The 14,598-nt window shown below is 43.3% G+C and overlaps 1 protein-coding gene across 5 annotated transcripts in view; it reads left to right on the top strand.

Annotated features, from left to right (window-relative positions):
- Positions 1-6,995: 6,995 nt before the first annotated feature.
- The window catches only part of LOC115169412 (transcription factor E2-alpha), a 40,487-nt gene continuing 32,884 nt past the window's right edge, over positions 6,996-14,598 (top strand). For 2 of the 5 annotated variants that reach the window (XM_029724994.1, XM_029724995.1), the window contains exons 1-3: positions 6,998-7,554; positions 11,423-11,515; positions 12,397-12,469. In XM_029724994.1, coding sequence (XP_029580854.1) covers positions 11,462-11,515; positions 12,397-12,469 — 127 coding nt within the window. In that variant the 5' untranslated portion in view covers positions 6,998-7,554; positions 11,423-11,461. Of the gene's footprint in view, positions 7,555-11,422; positions 11,516-12,396; positions 12,470-14,598 lie in introns of all 5 variants that reach the window. The other 3 variants (XM_029724996.1, XM_029724998.1, XM_029724997.1) reach the window with 3 other exon arrangements.

The raw sequence follows: 14,598 nt of genomic DNA on the forward strand, positions 1-14,598 counted from the left end.
TTATTTTGCTTTTCAATTACATGTATCAATCACTCTGTACAAGCAATAACCCAAACGTGGGCCACAGCTGCAGTGTATGACATTGGTCTTTTTGGCAGGCCATAGGTATAGTTACAATCATGATTAGGACTTACAATGTACATGTATGTCAATACATATGAGTATGTCTACACATCTCTGTGCATATTCAGCAGAGGTGGCTGGTGGGGGGGGAGCTATAGGAGGATGGGCTCATTGGAATGGAATAAATGCAACGGTAATAAACATGGAAACCACATGTTTGACTCCATTCTGTTTGACTGTTCCATTTATTTCATTCCAGCCAATACAATGAGCCCGTCCTCCTATAGCTCCTCCCCCCAGCCTCCTCTGATATTCAGATATGTTAAGCTTATTTGCATACTGTACATCAGTTTTTATTTTTCTCTTTCGGCAGATGAGTGAGTGTAGTGTTTGCGTCAATGAGATGTGGGATGACACTGAAATACTGCAGTGATGATGCAACTGTGGGTGTGTCGCATCCTGTACAATTCTTTCACATCAGTGAAGATAAAGGAAATTATACTGGAAGAGGATGCCATTTAGACTATTGAGATGCAGCCCTAGTGTCTGTGTCCTGGCCAGGCTCCCTCCATCCGTTTGGCTGTGGGAGAGATGCATGCCTGACCTGTGTTGGGAGATGAACACACCTTAGCCAGAGTAATTTATATCTATATCTCCTAATACAGTGTTTCCCAACTCCTGTCCTCATGTACCCCCAACAGCGCACACGTTTGTTGTAGCCCCGGACAAACTCACCTGATTCAACTCATTGAGGGTTGTGGGTACTCGATGACTGGAGTTGGGAAACACTGTCGTAATATACACTTGAGTGTACAAAACATTAAGAACACCTTCCTAATATTGAGTTGCACCCCCTTTTGCCCTCAGAACAGCCTCAATTTGTTGCGGCATGGACTCTACAAGGTGTCAAGAGTTCCACAGGGATGCTGGCCCATGTTGACTCCAGTGCTTCCCACTGTTGTGTCAATTTGGTTAGATGTCCTTTGTGTGGTGGACCATTCTTGATACACATAAACTGTCGAGTGTGAAAAACCGAGCAACGTTGCAGTTCTTAACACAAACCGGTGCATCTGACACTTATTACCATACCCCATTCAAAGGCTCTCAAATATTTTGTCATTACCATTCACCCTCTGAATGCCACACATACACTATCCATGTCTCAAGGTTTAAAAATCCTTCTTTAACCTGTCACCTCCCCTTCAAATCAATCAAATTGTATTTGTCACATGCGCTGAATACAACAATACAACGTTACCGTGAAATGCTTACTTACAAGCCCTTAACCAACAATTCAGTTTTAAGAAAATAGATTTAAGAAAATATTTACTAAATAAAGTTACAAAAAATTAAAAAGTAACACAAAATATCAATAATGAGGCTATATACAGGGGGTACCGGTACCGAGTCAATGTGTGGGGGTACAGCTTAGTCGAGGTCATTTGTACATGTAGGTAGGGGAAAAGTGACTATGAATAAATAATAAACAGTGAGTAGCAGCAGTGTAAAAACAAAGGTGGGGGGTGTCAATGCAAATAGTCCGGGTGGCCATTTTATTAATTGTTCAGCAGTCTTATGGCTTGGGAGTTGAAGCTGTTAAGGAGACTTTTGGACCTAGACTTGGTGCTCCGGTACCGCTTGCCGTGTGGTAGCAGAGAGCACAGTCTATGATTTGGATGACTGGAGTCTTTGACAATTTTTTGGCCCTTCCTCTGACATCGACTAGTATATAGGTCCTGGAGGCAGGAAGCTTGGCCCCAGTGATGTACTGGGCTGTATGCACTACCCTCTATAGCGCCTTACGGTCGGTTGCCGAGCAGTCGCCATACCAGGCGGTGTTGCAAGTGGTCAGGATGCTCTCGATGGTGCAGCTGTAGAACTTTTTTAGGATCGGGGGACCTATGCCAGATCTTTTCAGTCTCCTGAGGGGGAAAAGGCGTTGTTGTGCTCTCTTCATTACTTTCTTGGTGTGTTTGGACCATGATAGTTTATTGGTGACGTGAACGCCAAGGAACTTGAAACGTCATCTACACTGATTAAAGTGGATTTAACAAGTGACATCAGTAAGGGATCATAGCTTTCACCTGGATTCACCTGGTCAGTCTGTCATGGAAAGAGCAAGAGTTCTTCATGTTTTGTAAGACTTAGTGTATATAAAAGCATGTATACAGCAGGGCATGGATCTGCCATAAAATAAGTGCGTTTCTGTGTCCTGGGGGGGGGGGGGGTCGAGGGCCTTTCGCTGCTTTCTTTGCTTCTCTTTGTGTATTTCTTCTCAACAATGTCAAAAACATAAACTTAGTTTTCTTGTCATAATTGTCAATAAATGTTATGTATTGTCACAACGGAACACAGTCTCCTTATTTTCTATAAAACTATTGAAAGCAAATTCTAAAGGGATTTTCTTTCATGGCATGACATGAACTACTGGTACCCTGGGGTGTATTAACTAACTACCGGTACCCTGGGGTGTATTAACTACCGGTACCCTGGGGTGTATTCACTACCGGTACCCTGGGGTGTATTCACTACCGGTACCCTGGGGTGTATTAACTACCGGTACCCTGGGGTGTATTAACTAACTACCGGTACCCTGGGGTGTATTCACTACCGGTACCCTGGGGTGTATTCACTACCGGTACCCTGGGGTGTATTCACTACCGGTACCCTGGGCTGTATTCACTACCGGTACCCTGGGGTGTATTAACTACCGGTACCCTGGGGTGTATTCACTACCGGTACCCTGGGGTGTATTCACTAACTACCGGTACCCTGGGGTGTATTCACTAACTACCGGTACCCTGGGGTGTATTCACTAACTACCGGTACCCTGGGGTGTATTCACTACCGGTACCCTGGGGTGTATTCACTACCGGTACCCTGGGGTGTATTCACTACCGGTACCCTGGGGTGTATTCACTACCGGTACCCTGGGGTGTATTCACTACCGGTACCGGTACCCTGGGGTGTATTCACTACCGGTACCCTGGGGTGTATTCACTACCGGTACCGGTACCCTGGGGTGTATTCACTACCGGTACCCTGGGGTGTATTCACTAGGAACGAAACGGGGAGGGACCTAGCTGAATTTGTAAAATAAACTCTTGTTTCGGTAGCAATATTTTTGCAACTGTTTGCTACATTGTGGTAAAACACTCATGATACCACTAGGGGGAAGTATAGCAATTCAGAGGCGCTCAGGGTAGAAGTTGCCCTCAAGCACAGATCTAGGACCAGCTTACCAAGAGGGAAAACAGCAAACCTGACCTTAGATTAGTGTCTAAAAACAATTGTATCATATCCCTTCAAAGGCCACTTCAGTAGAGTCAACAAATTCCCCACAGCAGACCTTAGCTATGTGCTAAGGATGTTGATTGTGTAGGTTTTGTGTGTACACTCACGCTTGAGCGTGTGTGTGTATGCGTGTGTTGGGGATAAGTCTAAAGCTTAAAGAGCTCAGATTCTAGCAGAGTGTGTGCAAGTTTTTGTATATAAGTCTGTGTGTGTGTACACACGTTTGTGTAGTGGGGGTAATTCTAGAACTTAGAGAGGAGGGGGGCTATGAGGGAGATGGGGGGGTGGGTTGCTCTAAGCCACTGCGGCAGTAAAACAGCAAAGTCTGCAGTCATTAATATGCAAATATGCAAATTAGAGGGTAATTAAGATCCTGCGTTCGTCAGTAGCCCTTTGATTGCTAATGAATTCCAATCTGCAAGAAAGGGGGAGGGGAAGATGAGGAAAAAGCAAGTGGAAAAGAGAGACAGAGAAGAGTAGAGAGAGGTATATTGCACCTCTAATCACGTTCTGTGAAAACAGGAAAGGGTAATGGGGGTCCATCATTAGAGGGTGAATAGGCCTATGCATGAATGCTTAGATGGATGCTTTTGTCTATTGTCATGGCAGAATGTTGTCTCTGTCAGAGAGTGAAGGGTGTGGTTGTTGTTAAACAGTGATTAACGTACATCATCACCAAACACACAGCATGGTGCAAGCCAGGCCCGCTACGGGGAGCAAGAGAGATGCATGCTGGTTAACGGTGATTCTTTTGACCCCCGTTGAGCTAGAGAGGGAGAGAAAAAGAGAGCAGTATGGAGAGAAAAAGAGCAAGAGGTAGCCTGGCGGGGGGGTTGCAATGGCAGCATATGTGTCATTGAGCGCGAAGGATGTTATTTTATATTTTTGGCAAGCAGTAACTTCACCCATGGGCAGACACACTGCTGTTATTGTTGCTTCAGTGCTCCCTTGGCACCCCTAATCCCCCCCCCCCCTCGCTCTCTCTCCTTACATAGCCTTCAACCCCCACCCATCTTCATCTCTTTCTATCTCTCTATCGTTCGCTTGCATGTTATGGCAACAACACCTCTTTCCAAACATTGCCACAGAAGTAATTTTGTTGCTTTAAAATTAAGTTGCCCTTCTGCACTGATCTAAGGTCAGTTTTATGTTTTTTCTTGTAATAATTTATTTTGGCAGTAATTATGGCAAGCTGGTCCCAGATCTTCACTATTGAGAGTTTGTTGCATTTGTTACAGGAAACAGGAAACCATAGTCATAACAGGAAGCCCCAGGTTGTGCACACTGTACCTGATGCGTGGGTGGCTGCACGGGGCCTACCTGCTGAGAAAGGGGAGCTGTACGACTGTAGAGAGAGGGAGCCCAGGAAAGCGTGGGTGGAGGAGAGGGTGCTTTAGGGTTAGGAGGATGGGGTTCCACGCTTAAAATAGCTTTTCATACTTTGCGTAGGCCTATAGGTAAACCACACCACCGTACAATGCTACAGTGCAAAGATGGCAATACTTACATAAAACAGAATTTCACGCTTTTACAGAAGAAGTGGTAAGACATTTCCACAGGTGCAAAAGCCTAGTAAATCTAGGACATGGTAACCTTTTGTCATAAACTTCTCATAGCTGAGAGGGGAGGAAAAAACACAACGTAGATACAAATGTATAACAGCAATAACATCAACTTCGAATCGGCATAGAAAATCATTACAACAGCAGAACGGTAGAAACGAGGTGAGGGAGGAAAGAGCAGGTCAGTAAACGAAGTGAACATCTCACCCTTGGTTTGTGAAGCCACACATGTGGTGGGCTCTGTATTCTTGTGAAGGCTGGGGCAGGTGTAGCTCAACTCAATACCACTGAATATGTTTTTCTTTTGAAACACATAAACACACACACATATACACAAACACACAAAAACTAACATGAGCCACAGACACATGCTGTGCTTGTTGATTTTACCACTGAAATACCTGTCTCATGAGAACCAGGTCTAGAGTCTGTATTACTTACCATTCCCCCTGCGAAACCATAGGGGAAAACCAGGCACTCTTTTGCCCTTTTCACACACACACACACACACACACACACACACACACACACACACACACACACACACACACACACACACACACACACACACACACACACACACACCTTTATACAATACACACTTCATGTCAGACCCAGCTGTTACTCAGTGTCCGACCCCCCTCAACTGATGAAGCCTTGGTTCATTCAGACAATTCTTAACAGACTACTTGCCCCTGTGGAGGGAACACTACAATCATCCAAACTTCCATTTCATTATACTACTGATGGACACAAATAATGTTGACAGGGATTTTGGATTTAAGCCAACGGCTAACACCATTAGTGGGTTTACCATAGTGGGCTTATAGTGACACAAGTCTCAACGATGTCCAAAAACGGGTTCCAAAAACCTAAGAAATAGGAAATGAGACGCACTTCAAATAAAATAATCTGAATGTTGTCAGTCAAACAAATGTATCATCCTCATCCCAAATGGAGAAAAGGTGTCTGTCTATACTAATCACAGTGTAATACAACAGTAATAACACATTTTCCTGTTATATGCACTCCTTGCCGTCTCTCTATAACACATGACATATGTTGCTGCCCATACAGTTTCCCTACCCCCACGCTATACATTCTTGTTGTGGTCTTGTCCACTAATTCTTCACCTCCCAATGTATATTGAGTCATAAGCTAGGGCTACCAGGGATGGTTAGTCCTCTGTTTCAGGTCCAGATTTGGTTGCCGAAAAAAACACTGTGCACTATTCTCTCCTGGTGAACCTTATGTAAGACAGAAAAATAAGTTACATACTTAGATGAAAACTTCTTAGCTCACAAGCTGTTCTCACAAAGGATCAATATAAAAGGCAAATGCTGCTGCATCCTGTACTTTAAACCCCCTCTTTAACCACACTTTCACACCACTGAGGTGGAGCCATTTGTCCAACGCTGCCTTTGGAGTGACACACACACACACACACACACACACACACACACACACACACACACAAGACAAGCAGAAATCCTGACCCCTGATCTGCCTCCTCTAATCATTTTGTGTAAAATGAATGTTAATACTGGTAGGCTAGATTATTATTAACAGATACTGGCTATGTGCTTAAACCTGCAATACTCTTTTATTTATTGGAGGATAGGGTGGGCTGGTAGATCACATTAGGTCTATAATAGGCTAAATGGATTAGGATACTACTAACCTTCACGCATTATCTTAGTAGCCTATATTCATGTTTTGTTGTTGTTGTTTTTACAGAATTTGTGACTGAATTGTATAGGCCCTGTGAAAATAGGATATATGTATGGCTTGTTGATGTACCTAATATGAGGATACATATTTTGCAATGGTTTTCAAGTTCAGCCTTTACCAATAACTGCATCATGCACTGTTATTGCAGTTAAACACATTATTAAAAATGAAATGCTGTACATAGCACGGACCATAGCGGGTCCATGATGGGGTAACATTGGAGGCAGGCCCAACGAACAATGTCGATATATATTTGGACTTTCTTACTGTCAATCAGATTCTCGTGGCATACCATTGGTTGTGCGTCTGCGGTATTATCGTTCCATCTCACACTGTTTCTGGTCTTGCCACTATTCGGTTTTCCGCAGTCTCCCTCCGCAAATTGACGTAGTTCTCATGGTTTGCGATTTAAAACATATGTCATTTTAATGCAACGACAATAACACTGACGCTGTACAGTATTTTAGTTTATCTCCATATCGATGTGTTACTGGATGTCTATTGAAAACGGCAATTTTTAGTTGTAGGGCGTTTGAAATCGGACACCACTGGTGTTTTACGAGCCTCGTAAGCCGCGGAGGGATACTCTTTTGGAACCGACAATGTGGAGGCTGTTAACATGTCTACTCGGAAGATAAAATGGTTACAATTGTAGCAACTAAAATAATCGATTGAGATATCGCAAGAGTTATGAAGCTATTTGGAAACATTGTTTCATTTTCGTGACGTGGCCTGTATAACGAACCAATACGGGTTTGGGAGGACACGATATCGTCGTTCGCTCTTCATTTCCAGTCCGGAGCACAGAGAGGGAATCTATCCCCAACTTTGTTTTTCTCTCTACAAGCGTTCTTTTTTCCCCCCCTCCTGTTGGATGCTACATAATTAAAGAGGTTACTGAAAGGTAAATACACACCACATCACATGTATATTCGTGAACGATATTATATTGACCGGCATATGTTTTGCGGGGGGGGCATTGTGCAACTTTAGCGAATAATAATAATGAGTTGTGTGAGTAGCACTGCCGGAGAAAACGGGGTCTTGAATTTTTGTCCGGCCTGGGCCATGGGAGCGAGCATGCAGCATTTGGGCAGTAACACTAGCTACTTGCAGCCTTGTGGGGAAAATACTTCTTTGTTCACTTTGGACAACATTGTCAAGTTTAAAAGTAACCCAACATGCCAGTTCGAACGGCTAAATCATTGTAGTGATACTACTGGCCTTTCTGTGTCAACATTTTCTGGAATAACAAACTAAATGTTTTAGGCGGTTCGACATTTGGTTAAGTATTTAGAGGAAAACTTCGTGGTGTAGAGGAAAGTTGCGCCCAGAAAGGCACGCATGCATGCCTCTATTTTTATGGGTCAAATAGGCTGTTTTGATATTTTACATTTTATTTTGTAATGCACGTACGACCTAATTTATCTCAATTCCCAGTTATGTGCTCCTCAACATTTTCCACTCTGTTTATTTCGCATTTGGCAGTGAATTCCCTTTTCCCCCACCCTCTTCTCTCGCGTTGAACCCCGTGAACATGGACATAAGCAATGTATATTCTTTACGCACGGTTCGACACATTTTATTATCGTTTTCCATCATGCACATTTAATTGAATACGCAAGGAGAGCAACTCTTACTCCATTGTTCTAGCCGTTATCACAAACTTTATCAGGGCCTGACTCTCTTTGTGCTCTAGAGTAACAGACCGGTGGAGAATTCGTGTGTATTGTGTATTCAACAGCTAATTCACAACCGGTTTCTCACCCATCCCAAACGCACGAACTGAACAATCATTTCTGGGTTGACGTAAAGCTTTTGTTGTTATGGTAAAACCTGCACTCGGGGGATTCCGTTGAAATCCGCATAAACAATTTAGATTCGCCGACCGGGAAGGCCTAAGTATTGAGGGGGGTCGTCAGTGGGGCCCATTATGGAACTTCGATTTTAGGGAGGAAGCCGATTTCCGCAGCGAATGGGACATGCAGAGAACTGTCAGGCAACTGTTGAACGTCTGCTGCAGCATGATTTTCTGTACCAACAAGATCATACTACTCTTCAGTAGTAATGCATGTGTTAGTGTATTCCTTATACTAGTCATGTCCATCCAAAAACATCCTGATTATGTGATTCTAAGTATTTGTATTTTTTTTAAAGGCTTATATAACTATCATATTCATGATTACATTCCCCACAGTGACAAGTTTACCAAACTGAGTTTTGCATGAGGCCCCCTCTTATCTTTGCACTTTCTTGTGTGTTGGCTCTTGGCCATGGGGTGCTGCCTGCCTGGTAGTGTTTCAGATGCTGCCCTCGAGGGAAGACACACTCACCGTCACCAACAACACTGATGCTCAGCACACATAGGCTGCTCTTGTTCTTGATGTGTCTGAAATCCTTTCATACAACCAGAACCCAGTGCTTGTCGATGCCCTGGGCTGTTCATTAGCCTACTTAGATGATCGTGTTTGATTTTGGAATACAGATTTTGTAGCCTAAACCTTACTCTGGCTGAAGTTTGAGGAAAACACTTGAAACCTGAGTTATGTTCATCAGGTACAAGTGGGGAAATGTTGTGAAACAGAACAACTAGGTCCTTTATTTGATAAACTCATTGGGTTACTGTGCTGGTAATGTTCAGATATTTCATACCATATGTAATGGCCTTTGATGTGTAGGCTGGTATTGTTGTTGGTGAGAACGACTCTTGAAGCAGGTTGGTTTCTTAGGTTGCAGAGGCAGCCAGGGCTGAGGAAGGAGGCGAGTTTTGGATTTGTGGTAGACCAGAGGCCATACTCCAGATAGCTGACTGATGTGGGCTAGAATGGGGAAAGCCCAGAGTTTGTGACACTAGATCTCTGATAAAGGCACTCAGAACCTCTAATACCCATTGATTAAAGCATCACCAGTAGTTCACCCAGAGTGTAAGTTTGCCAGTAGTTCATCCCAGAGTGTAAGTTTGCCAGTAGTTTCCATACCTTAAGGGATTCCACACCACCTGTTTTGTAGATTGAGCTATGTAGCACAAATCTGCAGTCCACAATTCCAAATGAATGGGAAAGAGTTGCATCATCTAACTCAATAACAGAGCAGGAAACTTGTAGCAGTGAAATAACTAGTAGGCTATATTTGTGCCATCCTCCCCCTTATTGGCCTTTTTGAAGTATGTGTGTGTGTAAAGGGTGCTTTGTGTGTTTTGCCAACCCTAATGTTGGTCATTCTATACAGAAGTCAAGTGATATCATGCTGACTCGATGCGACGCTCGTCACATTTTCACCATGATGGCCGACCGGGTATCAAACCTGATTTCCTTTTGTATCCCCAAGACTGTTAGCCCGCTGAACTAAAGCCTATGCGTGGGAGCCCCTTGTTTGCTCAGGGAGCAAACTTCAGTCTTCAGGTCTCAGACAAGGTCGCTTATCACGTAGACCGCCACCTACATGCTCTGCCAAATGTAAACTTAATGTTCGACAAGGGGAATTGTAATGTGGAGTATCCATTACAAAGAGATGTCTAACCACACAGTAAAAAGTGGTTGCAACCAAGTTAATGGTTTGTGTAGAGAAATCTTGGTGTCTGAATAAGCAATTTTGTTTGTGGATTTGAATCATGATGCTGAAAATGTACCCTTGCCACAGGAATCAATTGAGTAAGATTTGACTTCATACTTTTGTCACTCTGATTCTCTTGTCTTCTGTCTTTCAACTATTTGTGCCTCTAGACCAGGAGTCTCTAACCTTTTCTAGCATGAGAGCTACTTTGAGAGCCCCGGCCCACACACAAATTCAGTTTTATACCCCCCCCCCAAAAAAATTATCTTTTATTTTTCCTGATATTAGATTTTAATATTCCGCTCAAAATGTCTATTGTTCATAGAGAAACAATGAAATTGGATGTCCTGTGTCCATGCCAATGCTTAAATCACATCAGAAGACCATTTGTTTTTAGTTTGGGAAGATTTGAGTGTACTTCCCCTTTAATTACATCTAGTGAGTGAGGAATGTGCTGTCTAGTGTGCAGGTCTAGCAATGGTTCTTTACGGCTGCTACTCATTTCATGGCAAAGTATGCAAATTAACAAATAATATATTGATTTATGTACTTACTCATGATATAGATATACTTCTGCCAGGTAAGTCTACTTTGCAGTTAACATTTAATTGAGAAGGTTTTGGGGAAGGTATTTCTGTCAACCCACAAGACGCTTATCGCATCAATGGTCTACACACAGACAAACGCACACACCACACAGGCAGACAGGGGCAGATATTGTTTATTGGCAGATATTCTGTTAGGTTTGGCTTCTTTTTTATCCCCCAGGGGTGGAATAATGTCGATGTCGTGTTGATTAGATATTAGCTGGAAGCTAAATTTGTTTATGACCGGTTTTTTTTTACGCTGCAACACGTGAAAATTGCATGTACTTTCAGAATTGTTTGGCGAGCTACTCATAGGTGGGCTGCTGGTGGCTGGCGATCGACCTGCTGGAGACCCCTGCTCTAGACCACGTGTCAAACTCATTCCACTGTGGCGGAGTGTCTGTGGGTTTTCCCTCCACCTTTGTGTTTGCTTGATGAATTAAGGTCATTGATTAGTTAGGAACTCCCCTCACCCGGTTGTGTAGATCTTTAATTGGATACAAATTGAAAGGGAAAAGCCAAAAACCAGCAGACACTCGGCCGTCCATGGAATGAGTTTGACAACCCAGCTCTAGACTTTGCCGGTTGGTCTGTTATCCCACTAAAGATCGGTTCGCTCTCTCTCCCCCTCAGTTGCTGAGACTGCGAGGGCCAAAGGAACAGCAGCAGAGAATGGCTACAGTGGGAACAGACAAGGAGCTCAGCGACCTGCTGGATTTCAGCGCGGTAAGACATCTTTGCGGTCAACAGCCCTGCAATGTTTTTGTTTCCAATACTAGAATATATTTGTCCAGAACAGCTCCTTCGAATATATAATAGGTTGTTTGTAGTCAAATACACATAGTATCTTATAATGGGATGGGCAGGGAACAAACGTAGACTGATAAAATGTATTATTTTAGATAAATAGTTTATGTACACAGAAACACTTCAACACATTTTGTTGTCAAGACAAGACGGTGTATAAATCCAAACCCATAAAGATAGACATGCCAAAGACCATTTGCTAAAATGTCTCTTAACTACAATAGTGTTTTTTGTTGTATTGTTTGGTATAAAAGGTTTAGTACATAAAGTTAATAGCACGGTATTAATCAGCCAGTGTTGTCATTGGGCTGTTTTTGTGAGTCACTCGCGTCAATGACTAACTCATAGCTTGGCATGTTTTTTTTAGATTGCTTCACACTGCTGACAGCTGCGGGAGTCTGTTGTAACTGAGGACGACTAAATCCTTCTATCGGATAGATTAAATTAGCGCCTAGCACCAAACAATGTAACATCAGAGGTGTAATGTAACCGTTGTTATTGTACTTTGGTGTCTATTAAGAGCAGCTTTGGGTTCCTGTAGTCTAATGAAGATGACTACTGACTAGTTTAGTGAAGTGGTTGCTTGTTTTTTTTTTAGAACTTTAGGGCCCATATCCACAGTACTGCTCAAGCATCAGGTTGGACTTTTACATCATAATGAATAAGGTTGTATGAACTGATCCGAGATTAGCGCTCCAACTCTGAGATGCTTTGCGGATATGGCCCCAGGACTTAAAAAATAAAATGTACACCCCATTTCTGGTTTAATGTTTTTGACCCAGTGTTTGTCTCTGTTTCAGATGTTTGCACCACCGGTGTCAAATGGGAAGATCAGGCCCACCACTCTAGCCAGCAGCCAGTTTGGAGGCTCCGGTAAGACCTGCCTTTGGTTTTTATACAAAAATAAATGCCCACCGAATGCTTACGGCTCCCAATTAGATTTTTAATAAAGCCTAATTATGGTACAATCATTTAAGTATTTCGGTTAACATGGTCTTCAGGTCACCTTGGTGATAGTTCAACAACATTTTGACCAACATGGTCTTCATATGTGACCATATGATCTAAAATGGTCAACATCCACCTTTTCCCTACATCTCATCTGAAGCTGTTTCATTATGGGTGTTATTGCTTTGTAACGGTCCCCTATATATGTCTTTAAGGAACAGCATGACATCGTTGGGCTGTTACAACCCTTTCAACAACACTTTCTTATTTGTCTTCCGAGAACCCTCCCCACTGTCCCACCTCTGACCCCCCAACTGTCCCTCCTCTCACTCCCCGTAGGGAGTGTTGTCAGTGAGGTCAAATCACAGTAGCTGTATCAATACTCCAAATAGGCTAAAATGGCGTACTGTCCTTCATTACCACTGATGAGTCGAAGGATTGGATATGATTCCACCGGTCTTCTCCTTCCAGATGTTTGTTAATCAAGTTCATAAAGAAAAGGAAGCAGCCTCAGTCTTCCCATCCCCCCCCTCCAGGTGTCCCTGCCCTCACCTCAGCTGCTGCCTCTCCATCACACTCTACGGAGGGTGTTCAAACAGGAGGGGGGATGGGAAATGACCCTATTCACCCCCAAATTCCCCATCTCTCACCATGTGGGGAGGGGGGGAACTATTTCCATTATTCTTCGCTCCTCCTCACCCCCAAACAACCAACCAACTACCCTCCCTCAATAGATCCCATCTCCTCTTGTTGATAACCATCCGAGATCAACACAAGACCATGCTCCACATCCAACTTGCATCCTCTCTCTCTCGGCCTCTAGCCACTTTTCTTAAACCCTCTCCCCTCCGCCAATCATTTTCCTTCACCCCCCCCTTCTCCTCCAATCACCTTCTTTCACCCTCCTCGAATCCCTGAACCGTTGATGTAGGTATTTTCAGGTTGTAACTGAAAAGAAACAGGATATTAAAGTAGCATTAATCAGATGAAAGGGATGGAGTAGGTGAAGCGTGGAAACCGAACTACGGTGTTTCTCTAAGCTTGAGGGCCACTTACATTTTCTTTTGTAGCGACAAAAGGTGCACACTTACAGAAAAAGGCCGTTACTGTTCTCAATCCAACTGCTGCTCCTGGTATTGTGTGGCAGCCCTCGGCACAGGTCTCCACAATGCTCATCAGAGGCCAAAACAAAGGGCCTAGGCTGCAGAGAGAGAAGTGGATAGGCAGGCAGCATATGTGGCCCAGTGTATGATTTCACCCAGGAAGGCCCCCACCCATCCTCTCACAATGGGGAGGAAGAGGCTCTATAAGGGAAGGTTCCTAGTCTCTCTGCACTACCATCTCCTTGGTAGCATTGGTTAGTATCTGCTCTGCCTTGCCTTTTTTTTTTCTAGATTTGATTTAGATGAGCTGTGGTTTATTTGTATTTTTTTTGGTGCTCGTCCCTGTAGAGTGGAAAAGGTTTGACGTGTGCTGTCATGGATTAGGATGAGTTTAGCCTGACCCAAGATATTGATATATGGTCAATTTCTGGGGGGAAGGGTAAGCTGATCACAGATCTGTGTCTTTGGGAGATCTTTACCCGTAGGAACGGTTGTTGTCATGCATCGCTAGTTCTCTCTGACCTTGGGTGTCTATGTGCAAATCCCTTGAGGTGTAAACTAACTTCCAACCAAGTTTCATTTACTGGCGAGCAGAAACTGAGATTCTGAACTGGTATTTTTAAACTCTGGCTTGGGTTGAAAATGCAAAAGAGGAACGTATGCATTTTGCATAAACTTTTCGTTCTTTAGGAACTTTCCATCATGTGAATGGAAATTTGGATTTGGTAATTCAGTGACTTGATCAGATTTTCTCATGAATTGGATTCCTTGTGCAGTATAGAAGCATACTCTGTCAGACTTGATCAAACCACAGAGCTTTAAACATAAGATACATTGTCCAGAATATGCTTGTAGCTTCTAACTTGAATGATTCAAAAATAACTTCAATATGGAAAGTACCATGCCTAATCATGTTCAAATTTGTAATTTCAAGTTGGTGTTGAATATTGT

This window comes from Salmo trutta, chromosome 31, assembly GCF_901001165.1.
Source record: "Salmo trutta chromosome 31, fSalTru1.1, whole genome shotgun sequence".
Lineage (NCBI taxonomy): Eukaryota > Metazoa > Chordata > Actinopteri > Salmoniformes > Salmonidae > Salmo > Salmo trutta.